This window comes from Anas platyrhynchos, chromosome 1, assembly GCF_047663525.1.
Source record: "Anas platyrhynchos isolate ZD024472 breed Pekin duck chromosome 1, IASCAAS_PekinDuck_T2T, whole genome shotgun sequence".
Classification (NCBI taxonomy): domain Eukaryota; kingdom Metazoa; phylum Chordata; class Aves; order Anseriformes; family Anatidae; genus Anas; species Anas platyrhynchos.
This window is the reverse complement of record NC_092587.1, coordinates 21,500,780-21,525,604: the sequence shown is the minus strand read 5'-3', so window position 1 is coordinate 21,525,604 and position 24,825 is coordinate 21,500,780. Positions and strand designations below refer to the sequence as shown.

Below are 24,825 nucleotides of genomic sequence, written 5' to 3'. Positions count from 1 at the left end.
CCTCCTAGCAGACTTTCCCCTGCTAGGCTATTTTTTTTTAAATGTTTCTCTTCGCTTTTGTGGGGTTTTACTTTTTCAGGTCTATTCACAGTTCCAGATATTTTCAGATTTAACTTTAGATTCCATGTAATTTTGCAAGTTCCTTCCTCATCAGGCAATGGTGTCTCATGACTTACTTTGAAAATAAACATACTGGGGTTTATACTTGTTTTTCAATATTTCCTCCAAATGCTATTTATCTTTCCCCCAAAACATCTGTGTCCAAGCCTTCTGTTTTACGCTCTCAGAATGAAACACTTGCAGAAAACATAGAAAAAAATGTTCAGTGCTTAGGAAGCCAGTTTGGACTTGCCTCCTTGTTTAGCTCTTGAGGTTAAAATTAGGCCCCTTCTTACAAGTCTCAGGAAGTCCTCGTCTAATTGCAAACAGCCAGGCAATCTTCTTTGGAAGTAGAAACTGGGAGATGGATGTAGATGGGACACACACACACACATAAAAGTATCTTAAGCATTTAAAACTCTAAGTGATGTTCTTAAGACAGATTTTAAACCATTAAGTTGCAGTGTTAAAGTGAATTGAAGTGTTGGACTGTAATGTATGCTAGCAATCAAAGGCAGTGTTGCATACAAAGGGCTGTACCAAATTCCAGCTTTATACTGGTGAAGGATTAGTGTAACACCTTCTCAAAGAGCATCAACAGACGGATCCAGACTTAGTTGTAGTCAGTGGAAGGACTTTTTCCTTCATCAGAAAAGTCCTGCAACACCAAATGTCTCAGCTTCTTGTATGTGATGTCTTCCACTCTACCTGAAACACTATGGTCATCCAGCTTATTTTTAAAAACTCAGTAATCAACAATACTCACATTATGAAATGGGAAAGCACTACCACTTCTTGGCATGTTGTTTCAAATTGTCTATTGACCTCATTGTGCTTTAGCAGAAAATTGATTATCTAATTGGCTGTATGATAATCACTTAGACATCTGACCTTATTTCATCCTTCCCCAACATACTAAATTGCTAGGCAATTAGCAAGATTTGAGGCTTTCCATAATCTTTATGACGTCTACACATGCATAAGGATGAGTGTATTTGTCGAAATCAATAAAGAAAAAAACCTTCACATTGCTGAATTTCATGTAAACTTTATTTTTCAGTCATAATGTGTTTTTTTTTCTTTTCCTTTTTTAGGTATTACATAGAAATGGCTTTATGGATTTGGACTCTGAGCATTTTGAGCTGCTTTTGCATCACCTTATCCAGAAATGAGGAACTGAATTTTTTTCAGAGTACCACAGAGCTAAATCACCTAACAGTGGACAATGAGACTGGGATAGTCTATTTGGGAGTGGTAAATGCTCTGTATCAGCTCACAGAAAAACTGATTAAAATTAATCAAGTAGAAACAGGTCCAAGAAAGGACAACAAAAAGTGCACACCTCCCATTGATGAAAATCAATGTAAAGAAGCAGTACTGACTGACAATTACAACAAATTATTGTTGCTGGATAAGGCAGATAAAACAATTGTGGTGTGTGGAAGCCTTTTTAAGGGAATTTGTGCCATCAGGGATTTAGAAGATATTTCCAATGTTAAGTATTATGTGGACAGTAGTGGGGAGAAGTCCTTTGTAGCAAGCAACGATGAGAACGTATCAACGGTGGGATTGATCACTTCCTTGAACAATGACCGAGTGCTGTTTGTTGGGAAGGGGAATGGACCAAATGACAATGGGATCATAATTAGCACTCGGCAGCTCTACAGCAGAGATGGGAAAGACATTTTTGAGATGTATACAGACTCTGCGGCTGTTAAATCAGCATATCACTCATCAAGCACACAACAATTTGTCACAGTCTTTGAGGATAAAAATTATGTTTATTTTATTTTTAATCAACAAGAGAAACAGCCTGTCAATAACCGCACACTAATTGCACGTTTGTGCAAAGATGATGCCCACTATTACTCCTATTTTGAAATGGATTTGGGTTGCAAAGATGATGATGGTGCCTACGATCACTGTCATGCTGCTTACGTCACTAGCCCAGGAGAAGAGCTGGCAGAGAGCATGGCTCAGCAAAGACAAACTACGGATTCTCCCTCAGATGACAAAGTTCTTGTTGCACTCTTCAGCAAAGTAAACAAAGATAACGGCTCTCCAAAATCTGCCATGTGTGTGTTTTCTTTGAGGCACATCAATGACAAAATGGAGAAGAACCGGAATGATTGCTACACTAATAAGAATACCAGCATGTTTTACAAACTCTTTGCAGTAGAAAACCCGTGTGGATCACATGGACTGGTAATATCAGCATCAATGTTAGAATCTGTGATAGGAATAGTGGAAATTATATAACTGTGTGTTTTTTAGATGGCTTTGAGTTAAAGTCTAATGAGATCAAATGACTGAAAACTCAATAGCTGGATTCACTACAGAAATGGAATGTGGTTGGGGTTGTTGTGGAACAAGTCAAGCAAGAAGTGGCAAGATAGTTATAATTTGGAGTCTTTTAAAAAAGAGTTGATGTCTTCTAATAGATGAATATTATTTGGTTTCATGAATGCATTTATTTTTAAATGTTCCTTCTGGTATGGAAATTACTGAATCATATGCAGTGATTTGTTATGCCCATGATCAGCTTCCAGATTGGCAATTTGGTCACAGCCAACGTATCTATAATGTTTTTAAATAGCATTATTAATCCTGTAAGTGATATCTGGAGCTCAATATTATTTCTTACTTGGATAAAAATTTTCAGATAATTGGAAATATGCATTTTTCTTATATTTAGGTGGTTTTCATATGTTTTTCTGGCTCAGACTACACTGATAGCATGATGGCCACCTTCCATTTCTTTTCATGGCTTGTCATTACCTTGGATACGAGGGTTGTGGAGGACACTGTTACACCTCTCAAGATACTGATCTTCATTTTATGACTATGACTTTTAGAGGCAATTTTTCAGCATCTCAGTTGACTTTATGATATTTTTGCCCATACCACTGAACCTGTTTCTAAGCCCCACTTGTGCATGCCATTTGTTGCTGCAGCCAACCCTAAAGTGGGTTGAGGGATTGAATCACCTTAAAAATAGTTCAGCTAACTCGTAGAAAGATGTCTTAATTCCCCAGCCTTACACACTTAAGTAAGCAGTTGCTTGAGCGCAGCTTAAGAAGTGCTGTGCTACAGCCCAGGGGTAGGAGTGAACAGCTGAAGGGATGGGGCATGGGAATACTGGGTCAGTACTGGTATTGACCCAGAAGCCTTCATCTCATGAAACCACAGCCCCTTCCACACAGTAAGCCTCTAACACTGATAAGAAACCAAACCAACACTTTTTGCCTTGAATTTCCAGTATTTCTCACTGCTGTACCCTGCTCCTGAGGTGGGCATCAAATATAGAAACTGTGAATGTGACGAGTGTCCCTGGCTTCCAGCAAAAAGGAGTTGTGAATTTCTGGTCAGAAAGGCAGTCTCGTTACCAAATGTAGCAGCAAAGGCAAGGTGTGGATGAACTTCCTTCTGGTAGATCTTCCTGCAGTTTGGGATTGAAGCATATCGAAAAGGGAATGTGTTGAAAGTTCATGAAATGGTTGCCGGTGGGCTGCTTTTCCGTGGAGGACAGCAAATTAAAAAAACAAAACAGCATAAAAACAGTCTTCCAAACAAAATCAGTCAACCTGATCTATATGACATGCTAATTAAACAAAGTGGTTACTTTTTAATCTGTGCTTCCACAACGAAAAAGAAACAAAAAAAAATATTCCCCCTCCATGCCTCCTGGAAAGCAAAGGCATTGAAGCGGTTTGCAATTAGCAGGCTGCTTGTTGGCTTGGGTAAAATGGCCAGGCAATCCATTTCTCTTTCTGCTCTTCTATGTCTGAGGGGTATTATATTGTGGTAATAGGGTTGCACTTCATTCTTAGCTAGGAATTAGTGATCTGAATGTTTAACATCCTTCTGTATTGCTATTCCTTATTAGAATGCAAGCAAAAATTTCCCCTGTGGCTCTGAACACTTACCGTACCTTTTGGGAAGTAAAAATGGTGTTGTAGAGAAGCCGGTGTTACAAAAAGAAGGGATGAATCTCACGGCTGTTACTGTGACTGTGGAGAATGGGCACACCGTGGCGTTTCTGGGAACTTCAGATGGAAAAATTCTTAAGGTAACAAATCTGATTAAAAAAATTAGAGCATGTTGAAAAGGTTGCAAATTGTACTGATAGCATGCTTATGCTCTAAAAGTAAATGTGATCTATAAGATCTTGTATCAGGAGCAAATTCTCTTGGCACTTGGTATTTTTACTTTCAAAGAGAAAAAAACAAAACAAAACAAAACAGGTCATTTCTTGCATACCTCCACTTTCCAACACACAGTTGGAATTAGCATTGCCTGGATAACACTTTTCCCAAAGGTTTAGATATCTACTGGGAGCCCTATATTCATAGCCTTAGGTAATCTAACAGCTGCTCTGGCCTTATCTCTGTTCAAGCCCATGCTAGTTCAAGAGCAACTTTTAATATTACAATCATTCTGGCCATTCAGTAAATAGAATATAGATCATAGAATCACAGAATGGTTTGGGTTGGAAGGGACCTTAAAGACCACCTCGTTCAACCCCTCTGCTGTGGGCAGGGACACCTCCCACCAGACCAGGTCGCCCAAAGAGACGATATAAAGCTAAAGTTGGAGCTCTGGTAGATTCTGACTGTGGGGCTTGTAGTTCAAAGGTCTCTGTGTCTGCAGAGTTAAAATATCAGGACTGTTACACCATGCATGTCATTTTGTTGAAGGGAAGTGATGGCCGTGTGCCACTCTGAGGTTTGTAATTTGAACCTGATACAATTGGTTATTGTAAGGGAGGTCAGCAAATTTGAACACTTTCAAGTGCAGAGGCTCCAAGTCGAGAATTTTAATTTTACAGCACTCAAATAAATCAGTATTTCCAAAAAAATCAATGCAAATATTAGCTATTGTGAGCAGTGAGCAATTTCTTTTCCATTACTTTTCTGCTGTACTTGCTGCTTTTGATGCTAAATACTTCAAATTGAAATGTTTTCTCTGATATGAATTTGTGAACTTGAGTAAACACAGCATTTTCAATAATGATAATTGAAAAAAGAGCAACCTTTACCACCTTTCTTTCTTCCATGAAACAGGTGTTCCTGTCATCCACTGCAACTGAGTACAGCTCTCTTACTATTGAACTAAATAAACCCATAAAGAATGACCTGGTTCTTGACAAAACCCAAGAAAATCTATATGTGATGACTACAGACAAGGTAATGTATCACTCTCTTTTTAAGGACCAGGTCAAGTTTAACTTTCTCTTGACTTTACCTGATATTGGAATGTTTCTCTCTCATTCCTGGAAACCACCCTAAGTCAGTGGGACTGCCCCTGCTCCATGTTTGTGTGTGCACCTTTACAGGCAGAAGGAAAACAGAATATTACGAGTAACTGAAAACGCAGCTGGGGATGGGAGGTGGATGAAAACAGAAGGTGAAGGGATGTTCTCCTTTTACCAGCTTCAGCCTCCCTTTGCTTTGTGCTCCCTCCAGCTGAGGTGAACAGGAGGTATATAGATGGTTGTAAAGCTAAGCAAAGAGGGGTCCTTCATTTTTTAGTGTTGCCAGTTCTTCTGGCGTCAAGGTAGGTCTCTCCAAAAATGAAGACCTTCCTCAAGTCCAGGCTGATGAGCTTAATTGTTTGACTGTTACTTGGAGGGTGGTTTTATCCTTAATGCTTTAATGATTGGGAATAGGAGGTGAGTTCTCCTTTGAAGCTCTCCCACAGGGTCTGGAAGAAGTTGTGATGTTTGGCAACAGAATATTGCAGGGTCAAGCAGCTGCATGTCAGGGAGGATGCTCAAGCTGCCATTGGGCCTTTGCAAGAGCTTTTCAGGATTTGGGATGCTGGTGGCTGACGTAATAGCATTCACACATCTGTAAAGCTGCCAATGGTTTTCATGAGTCTTGCTGTCAAAAATTAAGAAGCAATGGAAAGAATTACAGTGTTGGGAAACACCCTTGTATGCTGGTGCAGCAGGAAAGGTCAGACTGTGCTCCGAAAGGAACAGGCAGTCTCTTCTCAGTTCCCCTTCTCTCAGCTGGCACAATGGAGACTTGTAAAGGCAAAAGGAAAGCAAAAAGGAAAGGAGGAGAAGAGAAAGATGCCAGACTTCTGGCATGGTAGCCTGCTCCTAACACTTCCCTCTGCGGTCACTGGAGCTGTCAGGCTCACACACATGGACCAGCAGTTCTCTGAGATGGGGTGGGTGACAGAGAGACTGCCACCATTCGCAGCACCGACAGGGACACAGGGTGGGACACGGGAAACAGGCCGGTCCCAGTAGCAAGGAGAGAACAATGATGACTGTGACAGTGGAGTACTAGGGAAGATGGTGAGGGAAGTGTGTTCTCTTCCTGTTTCATAAAAGATTAATATAAATTTCTGCAGTGTTAATGCTGCATTCTAGCTGAAGGATTTCAGGCTGGAAGCTCCATTGGAAAACATGCCAGATAAGTGACTGATAAAACATTTAGCAGTGTACAGTGTGTGAGAGAGGTTACTGCACTTTTTTTTTTTTGTGGTAGTTGGTACTTCTAATTTGGCTTCTGCTCAAATTTGGAACAGAACTCCAAGCCTCAAAATTGCCTGTGTGAGGCCAGGCAGCCTGGCACCCTGCATGGCAGGATGATGGCACGTTGCTTCAAAGCCCTGAGGTCCCCACCAGGCTATGCCATGGGCAGCACAAGGATGGGGGCAACCTTGAAGCAAAACAAGTTTTCTGGTGATAGTCTGCGTCAAACGGAGCATTTAGGAAGGTCCCTAATAATTCTGTCTCTGTAAGATGTTTAAATTCAGAAAGCAGCAAATTTCTGCCAAAGAAGGTATTTCAGTTTAATTTTTTCCAAGCAGCTCCCATAGACACATCCATTTCTAAATAATGGGAATAATAGTTTTCTTTTACAAAACCTGTTCAGCTTAAATATGAATAGCTAAAGTTGGGAGCTCTGTCACGGCATTACATTACTGTCATCTCCAGGAGTTAATTACAATGAGCAGTCCCACCCACTTTTAGAGCCAGATAGATGAAAGGAGAATGGAGGCCTTCGTTGCTGGAAGAAATTAAGTGACAGCAGCGAGAAGAGAAGAATAAATGCTGAAATACACACTGCTGTTTTCAGAACAGCTGTGAGTTAAGGGAAGAAATGTACCAGAACCCTGTCCTTGGAGTTCTTTAGAAGAAGGTAAACACTGAAGGGCACAATAGCTGCACTGATCTGCTTCCTTAATACTGACCTGCCAGGCAGATGCAGCACTTGCCTCACAAGTGATGTTGTGATGGGTGATAACTTGAAGCAGCCTTCAAAGAGGAATCAGATGGAGAGAAAATATGGGGAGGTTAAGAATTGTAGTGAGAAGTCAGAGCTTGCTTTCCTGTTTCACTTCTCCTCCAGCATCAATAGCAGTGGGTAGCTTGGAACAGATGCCTTCAGAAGTCAGCCCACTCCTCCCAGAGCTGGGGCAGGCATCAGGAGGAGCCCCTTGAAGCTGGGAAGGACCACACCACCCTTGCCATGCTCACATTAGCTCATTAAAATAAACAGAAGTGATAGGATCTCAAATTCCTTCTGATACATCTCATATCAGGAATAAAACTGAAGCCTGTGACAGCCACCATTCTCACCGGCTTTTCTGCTTGCTTTAGCTTTTACCACTCTCTCTGGCTAAGACCTACTATTAGAAAATCTCCAAAATGAGTTTCTCTGCATTTTGAAGATGACCGTAAGCCGGGCTGCTATTTAAAATCCATTCAGTTTACATAAAACTTGCAGAGACGGCAAGGGGCTTGTTACTGCCTGCCAGAATTATGAAACAAACACTTTGTCATAAAAAAGCCATTCACTGGATATTAAGTTACTCATGAGATTGGTGTTGGTTGGTGAAGCAGTGTGCCAGTAGCTCAACTCCAGTTACATAGCAACCTGAAAAGTACTAAAAAGATAAGCTTAAGTAGTAGTATATGCATGAAAACTACCAAATGTTGACATTTTCCTTAACTGAGTCAGGCTGAACTCTCTGAATGTGAAAGAAGGCCAAATTCAGACTTTCAAAGTAGCTTTGTAGCTGCCAGTAGTAGGTTTAAATGAGAGGATTAAGTAGAAGAAACAAAGCTTACATCTTCTAGTAAGCTTTCTGCAGTCTTCATAAGTGAAGTATAGCCACTGACAGTGCTGGGAAGAGGTATGTCCCCTTGCCCTCTTGCACAATTCAGCAGCACAATTAAAAGAGATGATAATGTGCCAGCTCATTTTTCTGGGCACCAAAGACCAAATTGTTTATTCTCACCCCCCGAGGAAATCAAAACCAGAAGCCGTGTATTTACTGGGGGACTGAGACCTGACGATGCTGCTTCCTGACATAATTATTTCCATTTTCTGTTGTAAATCTATTGCATGGCAGAAGGGTTATGCGTGGAAAAGTGCAGTAACCCTGAGCACCTGGGCTCTCTGAGGCTTTCAAACTTTCTGAAATGCCTTCTGGCTAAAAGTGCCACTTACAGTTACATTTCCAAATGATTTCATCATCATGCTAATGACAGAAAGGGGAGGATATTCTATTTAAAAATGATCTAGCCAGTATCAGGTTAGTCTTTAGAAGGTATATGTCCTGCTGTAGCAGTTTCTTGAATTGGAAGAGCTGCTCATGAAGTGTCTGTTCCGCAGCAACTGCTGTCATGCAGGTTTCTAGAAGTACCTTAACCTGCAGGAGCTGAATAGCTCAGGTTTTTGAGACTTTCTTATTTTTCTTGGTTATGGCAATGATCTACGTTACTTTGAAGAGAGATTAGAGAATATTGGACTGAGAAAGAGAAGGAAACGTGTGTAAATTTAAGCTTCATTTAGTCATGATGGACAGAATAACCAGGCTCCATTTTTGTGTGCATTTTGTTAAAAATCAAACTGTGCTCTAATTATAGTAACACCAGATCAAGCCTTCCACTGGCACAGGCAACATTGTACAACCCTGTCCATAAGCTTTTCAGCCTCCATGTGCCTTTCTTCACATACGTTATGGTTTGTCTTGCTTTTGTCTCCCTAGGTGCATCTCCTTCCCGTACAGGACTGCTTCAAATACTCTGACTGCGAGAAGTGTATGCAGGCAAGGGACCCGTACTGTGGCTGGTGTGTGAGAGAGGGCAGGTGAGTCCTGCATGTGTTCTTCGGGCACAGGCAGTGGAGATGCTCCAAACGTGACCCATGCCTTGCGTTACTGCTTTGCGTAGCGATTCCGTCTCTTTGTACCTCATGGTCCTGATGGGGATTTAATTTTATCACGCAGACGTTGGTATCAATCTTCCACGCACACAAATAAGTCCCTGTTGACTTCTGCAGATTTCATTAGTTTGGGAAAATATATATGCTTCTGCTGGTACTGAAAATCATTATACATCTTGCAACTGCAAGTTTTATGACTCTCTGAACCATCCAGTTAAATATTTTCCCAGAAATTAGGAGTGCTCCCTATTTAAAATCCTAAAAATATAGCATATATTTTAAGTAAAGAAGGAAAATATAAAAAAGAGCATAAAAGAAAAAATTGCTAATGTCTGAAAATAAAGAATATAGATCAAATGCTGTTTTTATATAAATGTCAGCTACTGAGACATGTAGCTGCATTGAGCTCTCACCTAATTGCAGGAGAACAGAAACTGGCATTTGGCTGACTTGTCTGTAGAGGTTATCTGAATTAATATTCAAACACATGTAAACTAGAAAAAATCTGGATGTCTCTTCTTTACACTGTGCATTGATTGGAGTGGTGAGAGGCAAGAGCGGTCTTACAGCTCTCCTTCTGACTACTAAGTTAATTAACCCCTTGGCATGAGCAGTTGGGAATTCATGATTCTAAGTACTTGCTGTTGGAACAAAGGGGCTATTTAATTATAGTATGCAGATGAATTTCAGACTTCGAGCTTCCTGCCTGAAAATGTGAACTATCACATTAAGTTACCTAACAGCCTGATGTGGAGCATAATGTAAAGCACTGCAAAGAAACTTATGCGTTGCATACAGTTTTATGCAATATACTGTACCTCTTCAAGCCTGGGCTTCAGCTTCAGTGGATGAAACCTGAGGATTTTGAATATACAACTCGAACTCCTCCTGGGCTACTGGGAGTTGAAGGCCGTGTCATATATCATACAAAAGGCAATTTTCCCTAGATTTCCCTTCAGGTTTCTGATATGACCGCTGACCTCAATAACTTGAAGTATTAATGATCTTTGAGAACAGGCAAACATGAATTTTTGCATTTGGTAGTATTTCTTCTAACAGAAAAAGAAAGAGAAGTGCATAATTTCTAGTGTTTTTCTTACCTGCACCAAGTTCTGTCTCGTGAAGGCATGCAGTGCTTAATTGTGTGTTTAGGGACACATATGAATGCAGACTTCGTACGTAAATGATATCCTTAGGGTAGGGCAGGCAGAACGGTGCAGCAACTGTGCTGTACTGAAGCCCCTGATGAGTTAATAGACTTGTGTTACAGCAGATAGAGATACTACAGAGTTTTCTCCCAAGCATTGAACAGGATGAAAAGAATATGTATGAGATCCCCCTGACCCTTTGTCGGGCTTTCAGTAGCCACATGTGCAGCTTCTGTCCTGCAGTATCTCTCCTTTCAATTCTTCCTGCAGGGGAGCTGGGAGAATCTCCCAGTACTTTTGGTGAGGCTGCACAGCCACTGTTGTCTTCCTGCAATGGTAAGAGTGCCCAGGCAGAAAGAGATCTTAACTAGTGGCAGGAGTCAATAAAACCATTCACCAGGAGAACAGCATTTCCCTGTGCACTCCCAGCAATACTTCTCTGTTGCATTTCTACCCTCATGAGTCAGATGTCTTCTTACTGCTAACACACAGGTGTCATCCACTTAGCCTACAGAAAAAAAAAAAGGCTGTGCCCACTCCTCCAGGAGTTTGTTATGTATTAAAATGAAGATTAATCAGCCTACTTTCAGAAGATCAGGCAATGGCTCCATTCTCCTTTTGATGCTACATAAAATATGAGTGCATGTCTATAGGTTTGAGTTGTCTAATCCTAGGTGGTGTGCAACATATATGTAAGTTTCTTCATTTGCTTTTTACATCTCAAACCTGGTCAATACTTCATCAATTATTCCTTCAAAAGTCCTCTGATAACGACCTGAATAGTTAATATTAAAGAAAATTTCCAGTCATCTTATGTTGTAATTTTAGTCTTTCATCCCAGAATTGTTGCATTGTTCACAGAACTCAGAGTTCAGCTATAATACTGGTTTGCTTTCGTTTTTGTTCCTATTTTGTCAGGTGCACAAAGAGAGCAGACTGTGAAACAGCTGATAAGGAGAACCACTGGCTCTGGAGTCCAAGTGGCACATGCGTTACTATCATTAGTGCAGACCCTCGAAACATGAGTCGCAGAGCCCCTGCTACGGTATGACAGGAAAATGCTTTCCCTGCTTGTTCTTAAAACATGCTGATGTGACTACCAGACAAAGGAATATCTGCATTTCTTTATGCATGGTGGTGACAGGAACTATAAAGTGTTTTGGGTATCTCAGCCTTTGGTGTTTTTCACACTGCTCTTCTTGCGGGATGCAGTTCATGTTTTCTCCTAAGAAATGCTCTTTTCACCTTCTCTGTAAACCACAGTGCTGCATTAGTGTGGATGACAAAGCACTTAGAGTGAATATTATGAAAGTGTTGCACAATATTGTATAGCCCATAAAAGCTAATTGATAGGGGAGATTTCATGCTGCCCTTGCATCCTCTTTCAGCTTACCTGAGCATAAACTTAAGTAAGTAGCAAAGTCATAAGCTGTTTCTTTAAAATCAGCAGTGGAATTGCCTACACGGCAAAGTTTGCTTGCATATATGGAGGAGGTAAATTCAGCATGCAAGGCTGCTCTGCAGCAACAAAACTGAGCGTCTGGAGTGTGACCAAGGTGTCAGAGCTTGCTCTGACTCCAAATGGAGCATGCCAATGAAGACTGAGGACTTCCTGGTGGTGCTCAGCAAGTAAAATCAGGTTAATTTTGAGTAAAGTAGCTAAATGACTTTTGATCCTTCTTAGTCAGAAAGAGATGTTAATTCAAATCAGTTTAATTTCATTCATAAATGATGTAAACAGCATTCTGTTAAGGCCATCTCTGTGTTGAATAAAAATGCTAGTAGAATGTAAATAGCCCACTTAAAATCCACACCTCTTCTTAGTTCAGATCTTGTCAACTTGTGTTGACAAGTCTTTGGTGCCTCATATCAGAATATCAAGTAATATCAAAATATCTAAACAACAAAAACAAGCCCAACTTCAAATGAGCATCTGCATGCAACCTTCAATATTACCAGTGTCGCCTTCTTCTTGTGATTACTTTACTCACCAAAAAACATTGCAGCTCATGAGACAGTGGACCAGTTTCAGTGGAAAAAGAATGATTACTATTTCTTTTCATACAAAATGGAAAAAGTTAAACTGTATAATAAACACACCAGAAATATCACATCAAAGAAGGCATCCAAAACTTCATTTTTTTCCTCTTCACTTGCTAAGTTTTCCCTTTCTTGTTTTTTGTTTGTTTGCTTGTTTGTTTTCTTTTAGTTTCTGACATGTACACTGTACTGATAATTTCCTTGAAAAAATTAAGATCTCACCATCACTCTCCCAGAAATTCTTTTTTGGTAGTAATGATAGATATCAAGGTTTGTGGGGTTTTGATGTTGTCTTTTTTCATGTACATTCAGTCTAGTGAAAGCCATTTTTCTACTCAGCCCTTTCAAACTCCAGCTTTTCCAGCCTATCCAGCCTTGGTTTCGTTGTTGACTAATAACACCTACAGTTAATGTAATTTTAATTAAGTTCTTCAAGTTTTAAGTGTTAACTGCTCTCTTTACTCTTGCTTAACATGGATGCTGTGTACAAGAACAAAAAGCTGTGGGTGTATCTGTACAGATATTTTTGTCCTGATCTAGTGCACTGACAGGACAAGAGGTGTTTGTGACAGTTTAATTCAACATAGACCCATCTGGAAAGTGGTAGAAAGATAAGAAGAAAAGATTAGTAGTTGGCAACAAATTAAAATTGAAAACGAGAACAGTCATCTATGGTACTAGCCAAAATATCACCTTTGATTGGGGAAAAAAAAAAAAAAAAAAAAAAAAAGGAAGAAGAAAAAAAAAAAAACCACTGAAAATTCTCTGGCCATAAATCTTACTGGGCATTGGTTAATTTCTTTCAAACATTTTACCTTTTTTATATATTGTTTGCAGGTGAAACTGACTGTGAGTCCACTGCCAGCTTTGAACAGCGATGACCAGCTTTTGTGTACATTTGGTGACACAACCCATCCTGCTCAATTAAATGAAGGGGTTATTAGCTGTGGTCCGCCTAAAGTAATTCCTCCAACTCCAGAAGGTCAAGGTAAAGAAATTGTGCTACCTGTTGTTTATAATAAAAGGAAGGAACACAAACCCCTGTTTCTAGTGTGATGCTTTTATATGAACTGCATGCACATTTTTTTCTTCTTCCAGTCCTCAGTCCTTTGCCTCAGATAGCCTATTGTTGATCTTTGTCTAGTCAACCATTAATTTGAAAAAAAAAAAAAAAAAAAAAGCTTTACTCAAACTTTTTGCATTGCTGTTTTCACAAGTTGTACCAATCTCCAGTGTTTGTATCGGGATAAGAGGTGCAGTGTCCCAGACAAGCAAAATCCAACTACTCTAATCTTAATCTAATCACCCCATGTTGTGAAGCTGCAAGAGCAGCATATGCACAAGTTTTCTTGTCTTAGTTTTGCTCACGTAGTTCAGTGGCTTGTTTTCTGGTCCATGTCACAAGGTCGTCCTTTCTGTTATAAAACCTTCTGCCACTTCTACTATGTGCCCTCCAGCTTCTGTAATAGTATGACCAGTGGAAAAATATGCGATCGTATAATTAAAGGCTGTATCATTGTTCTGAACCACTGATTATACACTTAAGGTCTGTTGCCAACCATAATTCTTGTGCTGTTTCCTAGATGGTGCTTTATTTGTGCCTTAAGTCCATATATCTTGATACATAAACACATGGGATAAAACCGGTGACACAGCACAGATTATGTGGTCAAATTTAAACAGACAACAGAAGAAGTGTTCTTGCATCCTGTATAGTGGCAGTCCCTGTGGATAGCCTTCTTATATGTACCAAACCTTCCCTGAAGTGTCAGAGTGGTACTTGGAAGCACTTCTTAAGACAAGCTTTGATTCTTTTAAGCAGGTCAAAATCCAGTTTTAGTTGTGCAAAGAGCAATGATGTTAAAATCTCTCTTAAGTTTTAAAATAGCTGGGGTGTGTCAAGGTATCAGACTGTGCAAAGTGTTAAAACAGCACTCCTTTACTTAGGGCCAATTCACATTCCCTAAATATTTTGAAAAGTAACACATAGAGAGACTAAGTTGATAAATATGACAGCTTGACATCTTCCAGCATAAAATGTAAGACTAGAAACCTGTCGGGAATGGCATTAGAGTAACCAAGTCACCTAGAAATACTGCACCTCCCTGAGTTTGTCCCACAGGGATCCATCTGAAAGAATGTTCAAAAATAATATCAAGATGTTCAAAAGCTTGGCAGACACTTCAGCAGAAGGCAGACAGTTATTAACGCAGGCAGTGGTTCCTGACAGCATGTGACAAAAAGTCCAGAGCTGACCACTTACTGCTAAAAAACCCTGTTGAGTTTAGAATAACCCAAGTTACTGGAGTCACGGTCAGTTCCAAAAGGAATGTGATATTTCTAGAGAAGAGGGATGCTTTTTTCCTGTCCCATTTTTAGGAAATCCCCTGGCATTTCTACCAATACAGAATATTTAACGGGAGCCAGTGCAGGCAAAAGTGACTTCCAGTCATGCTGCTCATGGTCTTCAAGAACCTGTTAAAGGAAAGCAGAGTTTGAAGTTGCCCAATAGCTTGTGAAATAGCTTGTCACAAGGGCTTAATGATTTCTGCAAAAGGTATTTCAAACAGCTTCACTGAAGAAAGCACCAGTTTCTAAAGATAAATTTTCCACTCTCAGCTCAGTAATGATCCAGATAAGTACATTTGTGGGGAAATTGCGTATGGCAAACTGAAGATCACAAGTGACTGTGGTAACTTAGCATTGCAAGCATTGTTGGGCATTAACTGCAAGGACCACTTGTTTCAATTCACATGACAATGACAGTTTTAATCCACAAATGAAACAAGTAATTTTACATGAAGACATATTCATATCTAAGAGAATCTTTGACTGTTCTCGTGCCAGTTTTCATCTGTGTTCAATTACCTTCTTACTCAGTTTTCCTTATGCTTTTAGACTCTTTAATATTCTAGCATGATGATAGTACCACTAACACTTCCATAAAGAAAAACTATTCTGTAATTTTGCTTCTTCCATTTATCCCATCTCTGCTCTTCTTCTGAAAACCATTTGCTGAAAAATTTTAGAGGTTAAAAAGACAAAGCAGGGCTCATAAATCTAAAGTATAACAGGTCATGAGATCCAGAGTGTCAACTGTGTAGTTAAATATTTGCCTGTCTTATAAAATAATAAAAGTATTATTATTGTATCATTCTGCTCAAGAGGTAAAGAATTCAACAACCACTTAGATAACTTTTTTTCTTTCTCTTTTGTGATAGATCATGTTTCAGTTCCATTACGGTTAACCTTTAGAGAGAAAGAAATATTTTTTGCATCACATACTTACCCTTTTTATGACTGTGAAGAAGCAATGAATCTCTATGAAAACCAGCCGTAAGTATTTCAGTTTCCTAACTGAGGTGTTTAGATTCTGTGGCATGGTGTTTCAGGTAACTGGCAGCCGAGTTACTGAATCATTTCATATTTAAGCCCTTTTCCAGTGGCTCAATTCATTTTTCTCACACTTTAACGGATTTTAAAAATGGTTGAAGCTGATAACGTAAGACATTTAGAATGTGAATATTCATGGCACATACAATTAAAGGCGAGTTCATTGGGTTTCCATCTTTGGTAGTATCTAAAGTATCTGCAGGTGAGCTCTGTGGACATCCATTTACTAAGTGTTGCCAGAAATGCTAGCTTGGAGCTTTGGGTTACGGTGCATTCAAATATGATGGTCAAAGCTGACTCTGCCACCGGCATCTTCCCCACTTGAGATGTTACTGCCCCAGGACAAACAGCCAACTCAAACCCTGCATTATTCAACCTGACGTATGAAGGTTGACCTAGATCACTTTCTTTCATCTTGGACCCAGTCTCAAAGTTTGTGAGAGGTGCCATGGTTTTCTGATCCTTGCTTATGTTTGAGAAAAATGTAGCTTTGGGGGGTTCTCAAACTGTTCCTACTATTTGATTTTCGGCTTAATATAGTAAGGACTCTGTAGCAGATTGATCTACTCTCCATGAATAAAGATGGAATTTAATTTACTTTTTTTGTCAGTGGGGGAAGAAGCCTGACAGTTTGTCATGACTATCATGTTATATTTGTAGATGCTATTCCTGTGCAAGCAATAGATGGAATTGCCAGTGGGACTGGAAGAGACATATCTGTGAAGAGTCCTCTTCAACAGAGGATGTGATCAAACAAAATATGGTAATGTTTAAAAATAAAATTTATTAGGTTTTTATTAGAAAACTTCAATATTTTTTCTGCTTTATTTCTCATATCCGTTGGTTGAGTTGGGGATTTTTAAATGATTCTAAAGTTAACTCCAGAAGTGTGAGATTTTTTTTAGTGACAGTGCGGGGGTGGGAATTTAAGGGTGTGATTGAGGAGGGGCAGTGAGATTGAATAACTCCTGAAAGGATATTTTTGTTCCTTTTACTATTTTGCTTCAATGGGAGGAACAGGATTTCAAGGCTGGGAAAGATAATCACCCACAGCTTTGACATATGCTGTAGTCATTTTTAGCATGTCTAATTTGAAAGGGTGTAATCAAATCTGTCACTGTATTTTAAGCATGAAGTTCTTTAGAACAATCATTCCATTGTCCGAAGGCCATCGGAGCTTGTTGTGATAAGACTTTTATTCTGAATAACGTGTAAAATGTTTATCTCCCCAGGAGGAAGAATGCCCACAGTTTCTAAACCCTAGCCCTCCAATAATACCCATGGAATACCGAACAACAGTGTATTTTGAGGGAAAACATCTAGATTATTATCTGGTAAGTAGATAAATTCAAAGCTAGCTGTCACTTGAATTCCACTTCTCCTGCCACACCCACTCTTAAGGCATTAGTTTCTGTGTTCCCGAGTGATTTTGCTCATAGTTCTTCTTAAAGAAGGAAAGGAGCTACACATTTAAGTTTGATATCGGATTGGTTACTGTGATAGGGTCTCTAAATGTGAAGTCATCACAAAGACAGATCAGAACTGGGCAAAACACTGTAACTGCTAGGGGATTTTTGTTTTAAAGAATGTAAGGTGGACCTCCTCAAACACCTTAAAAATTATTCTTCAGCTATCAAAAGGAGAGGATATTTAGAAAGTCTGAACGTTAAATATCTCTTTCTACTCTTTCTATTTAAATACTTACTTTTTGATAATTCATATATTAAGCACATAATTCAGTGTGCTTTCCAGTGCTCTTTCCACTTTTCTAGCAAAAAAAAAATGCACTCAGAAATTACATGCTTTTAGTTTGGGTAAAATCACATTTTGTTCTTTTTTTTTTTTCTCTTTAAACCATCAAACCAAAAGATCAGGTATTTTCCCAGTTGTAGCAAAGGTTTCTGTTTCTCGGTACCTGCTTCCAGAAGGTCATTTACAAGGCTTCTAACAAGTGAGAATTTGACTCCAAGTTTTTAATTGTTTTAACACCTGAACATTGCATAAATGTTAGTTTAGGTGATAAAAACAAAGCTTAAAAAAAACTTCTTTAGGTGATAGCTTGAGTATAGTTCTTGGTTTCTGCTGTTTGTTTCTGTGTTGTCTTCATGTAAGTACAATTTAATGATAGATATGCTGGATTGTATTGATTGCTTAAGCCACCAGCCGTCTATCAATTGAACAAAGATTCATGATTTTTGAAGTTTCTTTTTCCCTTGTCAAAGGGAAATTCCCTTGAAGTATTTTAACTCTTAAAGGCTTTCTATCACCTCTTCTTCTATGACTGCCAAGAGAAATAAAAGGGTAAACAGGACTGGAGTATTACAACAATATAAGAAGAAGCATGGTCAAAAAAGGCTAAAAAGAAACACATACATACTGCAGTCATATCAAAAGCATACTGTGCATGTGGTGCTAAACAAGCATATGTTCAAAAATAAATATTTTTGCTTGAAGACATATAAATATATGTTTAAAAAAAAAAATGGTGATTTTTATCAGTTTTCTGTGATGTCCAGGACTAGCAGGACATCTGGCTGGGTGAACGAGTCTGGTCTGACTTACACTGTGTGCAAGATGCAGCACACAACACTTAGCTGCAGGATTTATATTGAAAATGGAAGCTTATTATGGAGAATTCACTCCAGTTTCTTTGTCTTAGCATTGTGGAGAGCTGACAAACTGGTTTCTACACTAGAGGGAAAAGCTTTCCCTGCTCTCTTGATCTAAGTAGAAGAGCACATTCTATCTTGAGAACAAGCTCAGGGCAGATGCATTATCTAGATGTGCCGAATTTGCCTTTTAGAGGACTCTTTTTCTTAAAGAAGGAGAAACAGCAGAAGGAACCCACAAAGCTAATCTCATTTGTCTAGTTTATCATCTGTGAACAAGCACTTCAATCTTTCTGAACTACTAGTAGATAAAAGAGAAAGAAAATGCCTCTGTCCTTTTTTTCAGAGGTATCAATTACATATAACAAAGCCAGAGACATATTGAGGATTTGAATGCTTTGTCACAGGATAGCAACATCTAACAGTTTTCCTACCAACCAGACCAGTATGCGTTTATTTAACTGGAACCCAGGGAGGCTTACATGGAATTCAGGTGTCTGTAAGAAGTTAGATGGATGGCCCTAGGCTGGAAAGACACTGGAGAGAAATGAGTGTCTAGTGATGTCAGAATAATTTTTCTTAGGTGAGAGCCAAGTGGAAACAACATCTCTATCATGGGAGCAGCCCCATGTATCCTGGTACAGAGGTACATTTTTACAACAAAATAGTAATGCCTTCAGTGCCAGGACTTGAACAGGCACACACAGTGTCTACAGCTGTATGCACAGACCTCTAAGGATATGTGAAAACAGATAAATTAAATAGTTGTAATTATACAGGCAGTCGTTCTGATGTTATCAAACTATCTGAAGCAATAATTTGAATTACTGAAAGTACACTTGAGTAATGGGATAACCTACACCCAGTGTTCAATAAACCTCTCATGGAGGGCAGGGTGGCTCAGAAGAGTATGGACAGATCTTTTATAGGGGTTGGCACGCAGCCCACATGCAAAATAGGACGTGGCTTCTCACGTGGGTGATTTTGCCACAGGACATCTTGGGCATTATAATGTATGGAGGTAGCAGTTGTGCAGCCATGAGCACATTTAAGGTCTTTGTCGATTAGGACATTGGTATATATCAGGTTTCCTCCTATTGTCCTTGCCTTTGTTGTTGCTTAGGAAAAGGTGATCAGCAAAAAATGAATGTTCTGTTGTTACTTTGAATTACTAGCTCTATTATCTTAGCTTAAGCTTTGTTTAAAAGAGCATGCACAGCCTTCCTAACCATGGGTAAGCACACTAGCCAGCATCATGCATGTGAGCATCTCTACTTGTAAATGAAGATTAGCCTTTAAAGTTTTGTCTTATCCCATTGAGTAGGTTATGTGAATAGCTTCTGAAACTGCTATTGCAGCACTCAAGTTTAAAGAATAAGTTCACAATTTTTATATACACCTCTTAACTTGTGAACACTTACAGTACAATAAATAAATCTCGTTGTGAGAGCCTTTGCTGGAGGCAAATAGACTAAAAGAGGAGAAGCTGTTGACTGTTTTTCTGACCTTCCTTCCTCTAAAAGAATTTGACTAGGAAGCAGCAGTAAATCCAAAATGTCATTGTTCTCTTGAGAATAGCCACATCCAGAACAAGCAGCTGAGGGGCACTGAAGGAAAGTTTAATATTGATCAGTTGTATTGCGTGCAAGAGACATTCTCCAGCTAAGTCCTTGAAAGACCGGCACAGTAGAAGATACAGATATACCAGCATCAAGATCACCTTGATAGCTCTCGAAGATTTTAGTTAGAAGTAACTTCCCATTTAGATTTGTCTTTGCCATGCATGTCATATGTATAACCTGCTTCTCAATGTTTGCTGCATGTCTCTTCTAGCACCCAGGCTGCTGGGTGCCGTGGCCTCCTGCTAGAGAGCCTAGCATTGCAGCTCTTGTCTGCCATTCACTCCAGGTGGCAGCCATCACTCACATCGAAGGCCCCCTCTTCTTCCAACATGGTCTGCTAATGATAAGCACGTGGGAGAGCTTCACACTGCAGCAGCAGAATTTGAACACTTTTTAAAATATAAGATATATTGAAATGTAGAATAGGGAAAGTAAAGCAGTGTTCTTCAAAAAAAAAGATTTGTAAGGTGCTTTAAAACTTGGATGGATACATTTTCTGTAAAACAGAAAATGCAGAAAGGGCTTTTGAGAGCACAGCAGCTCATTTTCTGTATGCAGCTTCTGAGGAGGAAGAAGTAAATTGTCCGTTTCCCTCTGTAACATAAACGTCTGAGAGACTGGAGTCAGGTCCTCTGCCGGGTTAAGTGCATGCTTTTCCTCAGCCCCAAACCTTGGTGGGCTCTGGTGTCCAGAATGAAGGGACAATAAGAAAGGTTTACATTGCACTAATTAGATAAACCAGGTCTGTGAGTTACCAGCGATGTCAGCATTAAAGTAGCTACAAATAAACAGGATAAGGTCTACTTCCCTCATACATGAGGTTATACTTTCTGACCCTCCGAGCAGGAAGGAGAAAGCAAGTTAACAAAAATACAAAAATTTTTTTTCTGTTTGCTCTGAGATTCTAGTGGTTTGTGTTGAAAGCAGGGCCTAGAAAGCTTTTAAGGTGAAGGTGGTCATGTAGCCCCGTGGACTCTGCTTTCTTCAGTCTTTACCAGCAATACTGTCTAATACTGTCCTTGCCACCTGTTTCTTCCTCTGGGTCTTCTAGCAAAACTATTTGGGCAGCTGTTCTGTGGGCCAGGATGGGAACAAACCCAGCACAGAAACAGTGTCATGGGTTTTGCTTTCTAGCTAGCTCGGGCCCTTGATCGAGAAGAGGCATGCTGAGAGTTGTGCCAGTACTGTGCAAGTTACTGTGTGCTACAACCTAGTGGCAAGAATGAATGGATTTGGGACACAGGGAGAAGAGAGGGGAAGAAGGGTTGTAGGAGGCAGAAATACCCTTAAGCTGGTGCTGCCATCGAAGACTGTCTTGTGAAAACACAGCTGGAGTCTTGGTGAAGCAGGAAAAACAAAGCCAGCAAGGTCCGAGAGATGCTCATTCTTTTCTCCCATGTAATTCTTGCACTCCTGCTCTGCCCAGAATCCCCACAGAGAAAACCTTAAAGGGCAGAACTCACGCAGTTCTGCTAATGACACATCTGATGTGTGAAGCCATCCAGCTTTCACGTGTCTTGGCTTTTCCTTAGTGCTCCCTGAAAGCAAGTGCTAGATGTGTTCTTGCTTTATTCGTGCTACGTGGGTGCTTGCACCTTAAGGGAATGTTGGAGGGGTGCAGCAAAGCAGCAGATTGCGCTGGCTGGATGTTTCACCAGCTTTGTTTTCAGGTGACGACTTTAACTGGTTAGCCTTCTCCATTTGATCTTATTACTTCCAGTGCTGAACAGCATATTGCCTGGTGATGTTTTATTGCACTTGATAATGCTGTAAAAATTCTAAGCTGAACTCCTCTCTTCCACAGGGTAAAAAATTTGTGGTTGGAAACAGACAATTTGAATTCGAAACTCCTGTTGTTGAATCAGCAGATGGAAATTTTTCGTTCATGACTAAAGAGGTAAATGCAAAAATACGGTCCACTTACCAAATATATTCTGTTCTTATAGTCCTGTTCCAGTATACATCTGTGTCTGGAAATATGTTGTACTGGTTTCACTCAGAGAAGAAAGTCATCTCTGGTGGAGATTCTCCATTGGTGGTAGCAGTCAAAGGCAGGAGCTTTGGCTCAGTTTTCCTAATGTCTCTTCTTAAGCCTCTGGATCTTTATCCTACTTTTTACCTATGCAATCCATGGATTCATTGAACTGTCCCTGGATGAATATGGGACCATCACTCTATTCTCCACTTCTTATGCAATCCGTTGAAATCATTGAGGGTGAAAGATGAGCATTTCAGAGTTCTCCCTCTCTACACACCAATTAATTATCTTTCGAATTGCTTATTTTTTACACCTATAAAAATGGGAATGGTAACTGTATGTTGTTTGGCTACTTACTAGTTGTGCATCTTTCACTCTGGTTTCTCTCTTTACAGAGAAAGGAAATACTATTCAAAAAAAAAAGCCTACCATGTTCAAAGTTAAACTCAGAAATGTTATGCTGACTTTAACCTTTATGTCGTATCAGCTTGCTAAGAGAGTGGTTTTGAGAACTAATTAACATTTATGCAGCATTTGAGTCTAGCACAAATAATTTCCTTTATAAAGCCAGTATATTTTCCTTTGCCGTTTTTCTTTGCCACCTGTTGTTATTGCTGCTGTCTTTCCACCTGAGCAGAAGCCCATGTCTTGGAGCAAGTAAACCTTTGGCTGTAATGAGGGGGCTGCACTGCAAAAGATGCAAGAGATTTCCCCTCTGTGTGGTGTGAGCCTGCCACGGCCACAGAAATAATGGGGCCAGATGGTGTGGGAAGGGAGAACTCAGCAGGGTCAGCAGCTATTTACTGACACTGAACAGTACCCTAGCTGCTTGGATACTTATAACCAAACGTAAATTAAATTAATGAAAAATAGGTATTCAGATATTGCTCTCCTGTGGTACTTGAAAATTCTGATTGTGAAGGATTAGATTCATTAAAACATTTTTTTTCTATAAATACATTTGGCCAAGGTGAAAAAAAGAACATACGGTTTTGGATAGTTTCTGAAATCTTCACAGCTTTGATTACAGAGTATCATGGAAGGTAAGAAATACACCTTGCAAAATTAATATCTCCATTGTGTTGTCTTTTTCAGTTCTCCTATAGCGCAAATGAAACCGTACAACTTAATTTATCCATAACAACAAGCAAAGTCAAGATTGACAGCAAACTGATGGGTAAGTACAAAATACGGAAGTAAAGAGAGCTTAATTACAGTAAACAGAAATCTATTTATAATTTTGGAGCCATGGATAAGAATGTTACCTTTCTAGGTTTTGCTGGTTTTGTTGAAACAATCAAAGCTGACAGATCAAAAGTTATCAATACTAAACTCACACCAGTGTTTTATGTATTTAAGGCTGTTTTCAAGATGTTGCCAGTATTTTCAAGTTGGACTTTTCTCTGAAAGGCAATATTAATAGCAAATCTTCACAGTTCAAGCATACTTCAGCAGTTAGGTTTTTAAATGGTCATTTTCCTCCCACACTCTCTAAAATGAACTTGCTCCCTCTGATAGCAGAAAAGTGATTTTTCTTACTGCCACTCGTCTGGACTTCACCTCAAGTCTGCACTTTCAGCTGTCTCAGCTCCTAAGTGGCAGCTTCGGCAGTCTTTGTTTCTGCTGGCAGTCAGCAATACACTGTGTGCTTCCATCTCATTACTTTATTCATTTATTTCTATGGCAACAAAAAGTATATTTAGTATATAGCACAAATAAAGACTTGGACTCTGATATAGATCGCTTATTTATTTATTTTTACTTCTTTCAACCTACAACAATGAAGCAGTTATGTCTGTGGGTCTAGTCCAGTGCTGAGCTGAGAAAGCTCCATAAAATCAGTGGAGCAGTTCTGGGAACTGGGACCTGCCTGGCACTTCTTTGGGCTGATGTTTAAGGCACAATCTTGGAAAAACAGCAAAGCAACACACTTACTACTTGTGTGATGAGTCAACATCAGAAAAACTAATACTGCCCCAATGTAAATTCCCCTACAGATTAAATCTTCAGACTGTATTTTTCCATCTGTACAATACTTAAATTGATCCCATGTCACACTGGCAGCACAGAAGTATGTTTTCAGAAGATTTTCCCTGTGGCTTTTTTTGCAGTGATGGAAGCACTTAAAAGAGGACCTGGCATGCATGTTATGGGGAGGTCATATTGTAGTCTCACAGTGTCTTCATTTCCATTTTAAAAGCTGCGGTGTTTAAAATTACAAAATTTTGACCAAATGTTCCCACCATCTTTTTCCCAGTCTGGGGGAAAAATAGAAAAAAAAGTAGTAGCTAAATTATTAAAGAAAGGTTATCATTTGAATCAAAACATAGAACCCTTGCAAGAGGGGAATTGAAAAATTATCAACAAGTGTCTCATCTCTTTTTATTATAAAAGACTTTTTTAAATCTAACTTCTTTCCTGCTTTAAAATTTCCTTGCCATATGAAATCCAGAGCACAGTGGTTTTTATGCATCTTGAAAAGAATTGACTTTGGGTATATGGTTGCTGCTCAGAAGCACCTTTGAACTTGCCAGTCAAAGAACCCATTCTTTCTATGACACTTAGCGAATACTAAGTTACGACGGTGCTTTTACATCTTGAGCCATCAGGGGTGCTGAACGGTATGACATCCAATGTATCCCTTTTATCCTTTGTCCTTTTTATCAATGATTGCACAGCTGGCGTCTCAAGGTGATGGATAAGAGTCTGAATCTAATGAGTGGCTTGCTGCTGGTACATTTAATGAGC

At 39.5% G+C, this 24,825-nt stretch overlaps 1 protein-coding gene across 7 annotated transcripts in view; it reads left to right on the top strand.

Annotated features, from left to right (window-relative positions):
* Positions 1 to 24,825, top strand: part of PLXNB2 (plexin B2) — a 259,144-nt gene that overhangs the window by 179,506 nt on the left and 54,813 nt on the right. For all 7 annotated transcript variants that reach the window (XM_038173392.2, XM_038173387.2, XM_038173388.2 and 4 more), the window contains 11 exons: positions 1,194 to 2,304; positions 3,986 to 4,168; positions 5,163 to 5,285; positions 9,112 to 9,212; positions 11,354 to 11,480; positions 13,313 to 13,463; positions 15,697 to 15,811; positions 16,529 to 16,631; positions 17,101 to 17,202; positions 21,904 to 21,996; positions 23,173 to 23,254. In XM_038173392.2, coding sequence (XP_038029320.1) covers positions 1,194 to 2,304; positions 3,986 to 4,168; positions 5,163 to 5,285; positions 9,112 to 9,212; positions 11,354 to 11,480; positions 13,313 to 13,463; positions 15,697 to 15,811; positions 16,529 to 16,631; positions 17,101 to 17,202; positions 21,904 to 21,996; positions 23,173 to 23,254 — 2,291 coding nt within the window. Of the gene's footprint in view, positions 1 to 1,193; positions 2,305 to 3,985; positions 4,169 to 5,162; positions 5,286 to 9,111; positions 9,213 to 11,353; positions 11,481 to 13,312; positions 13,464 to 15,696; positions 15,812 to 16,528; positions 16,632 to 17,100; positions 17,203 to 21,903; positions 21,997 to 23,172; positions 23,255 to 24,825 lie in introns of those variants that run through there.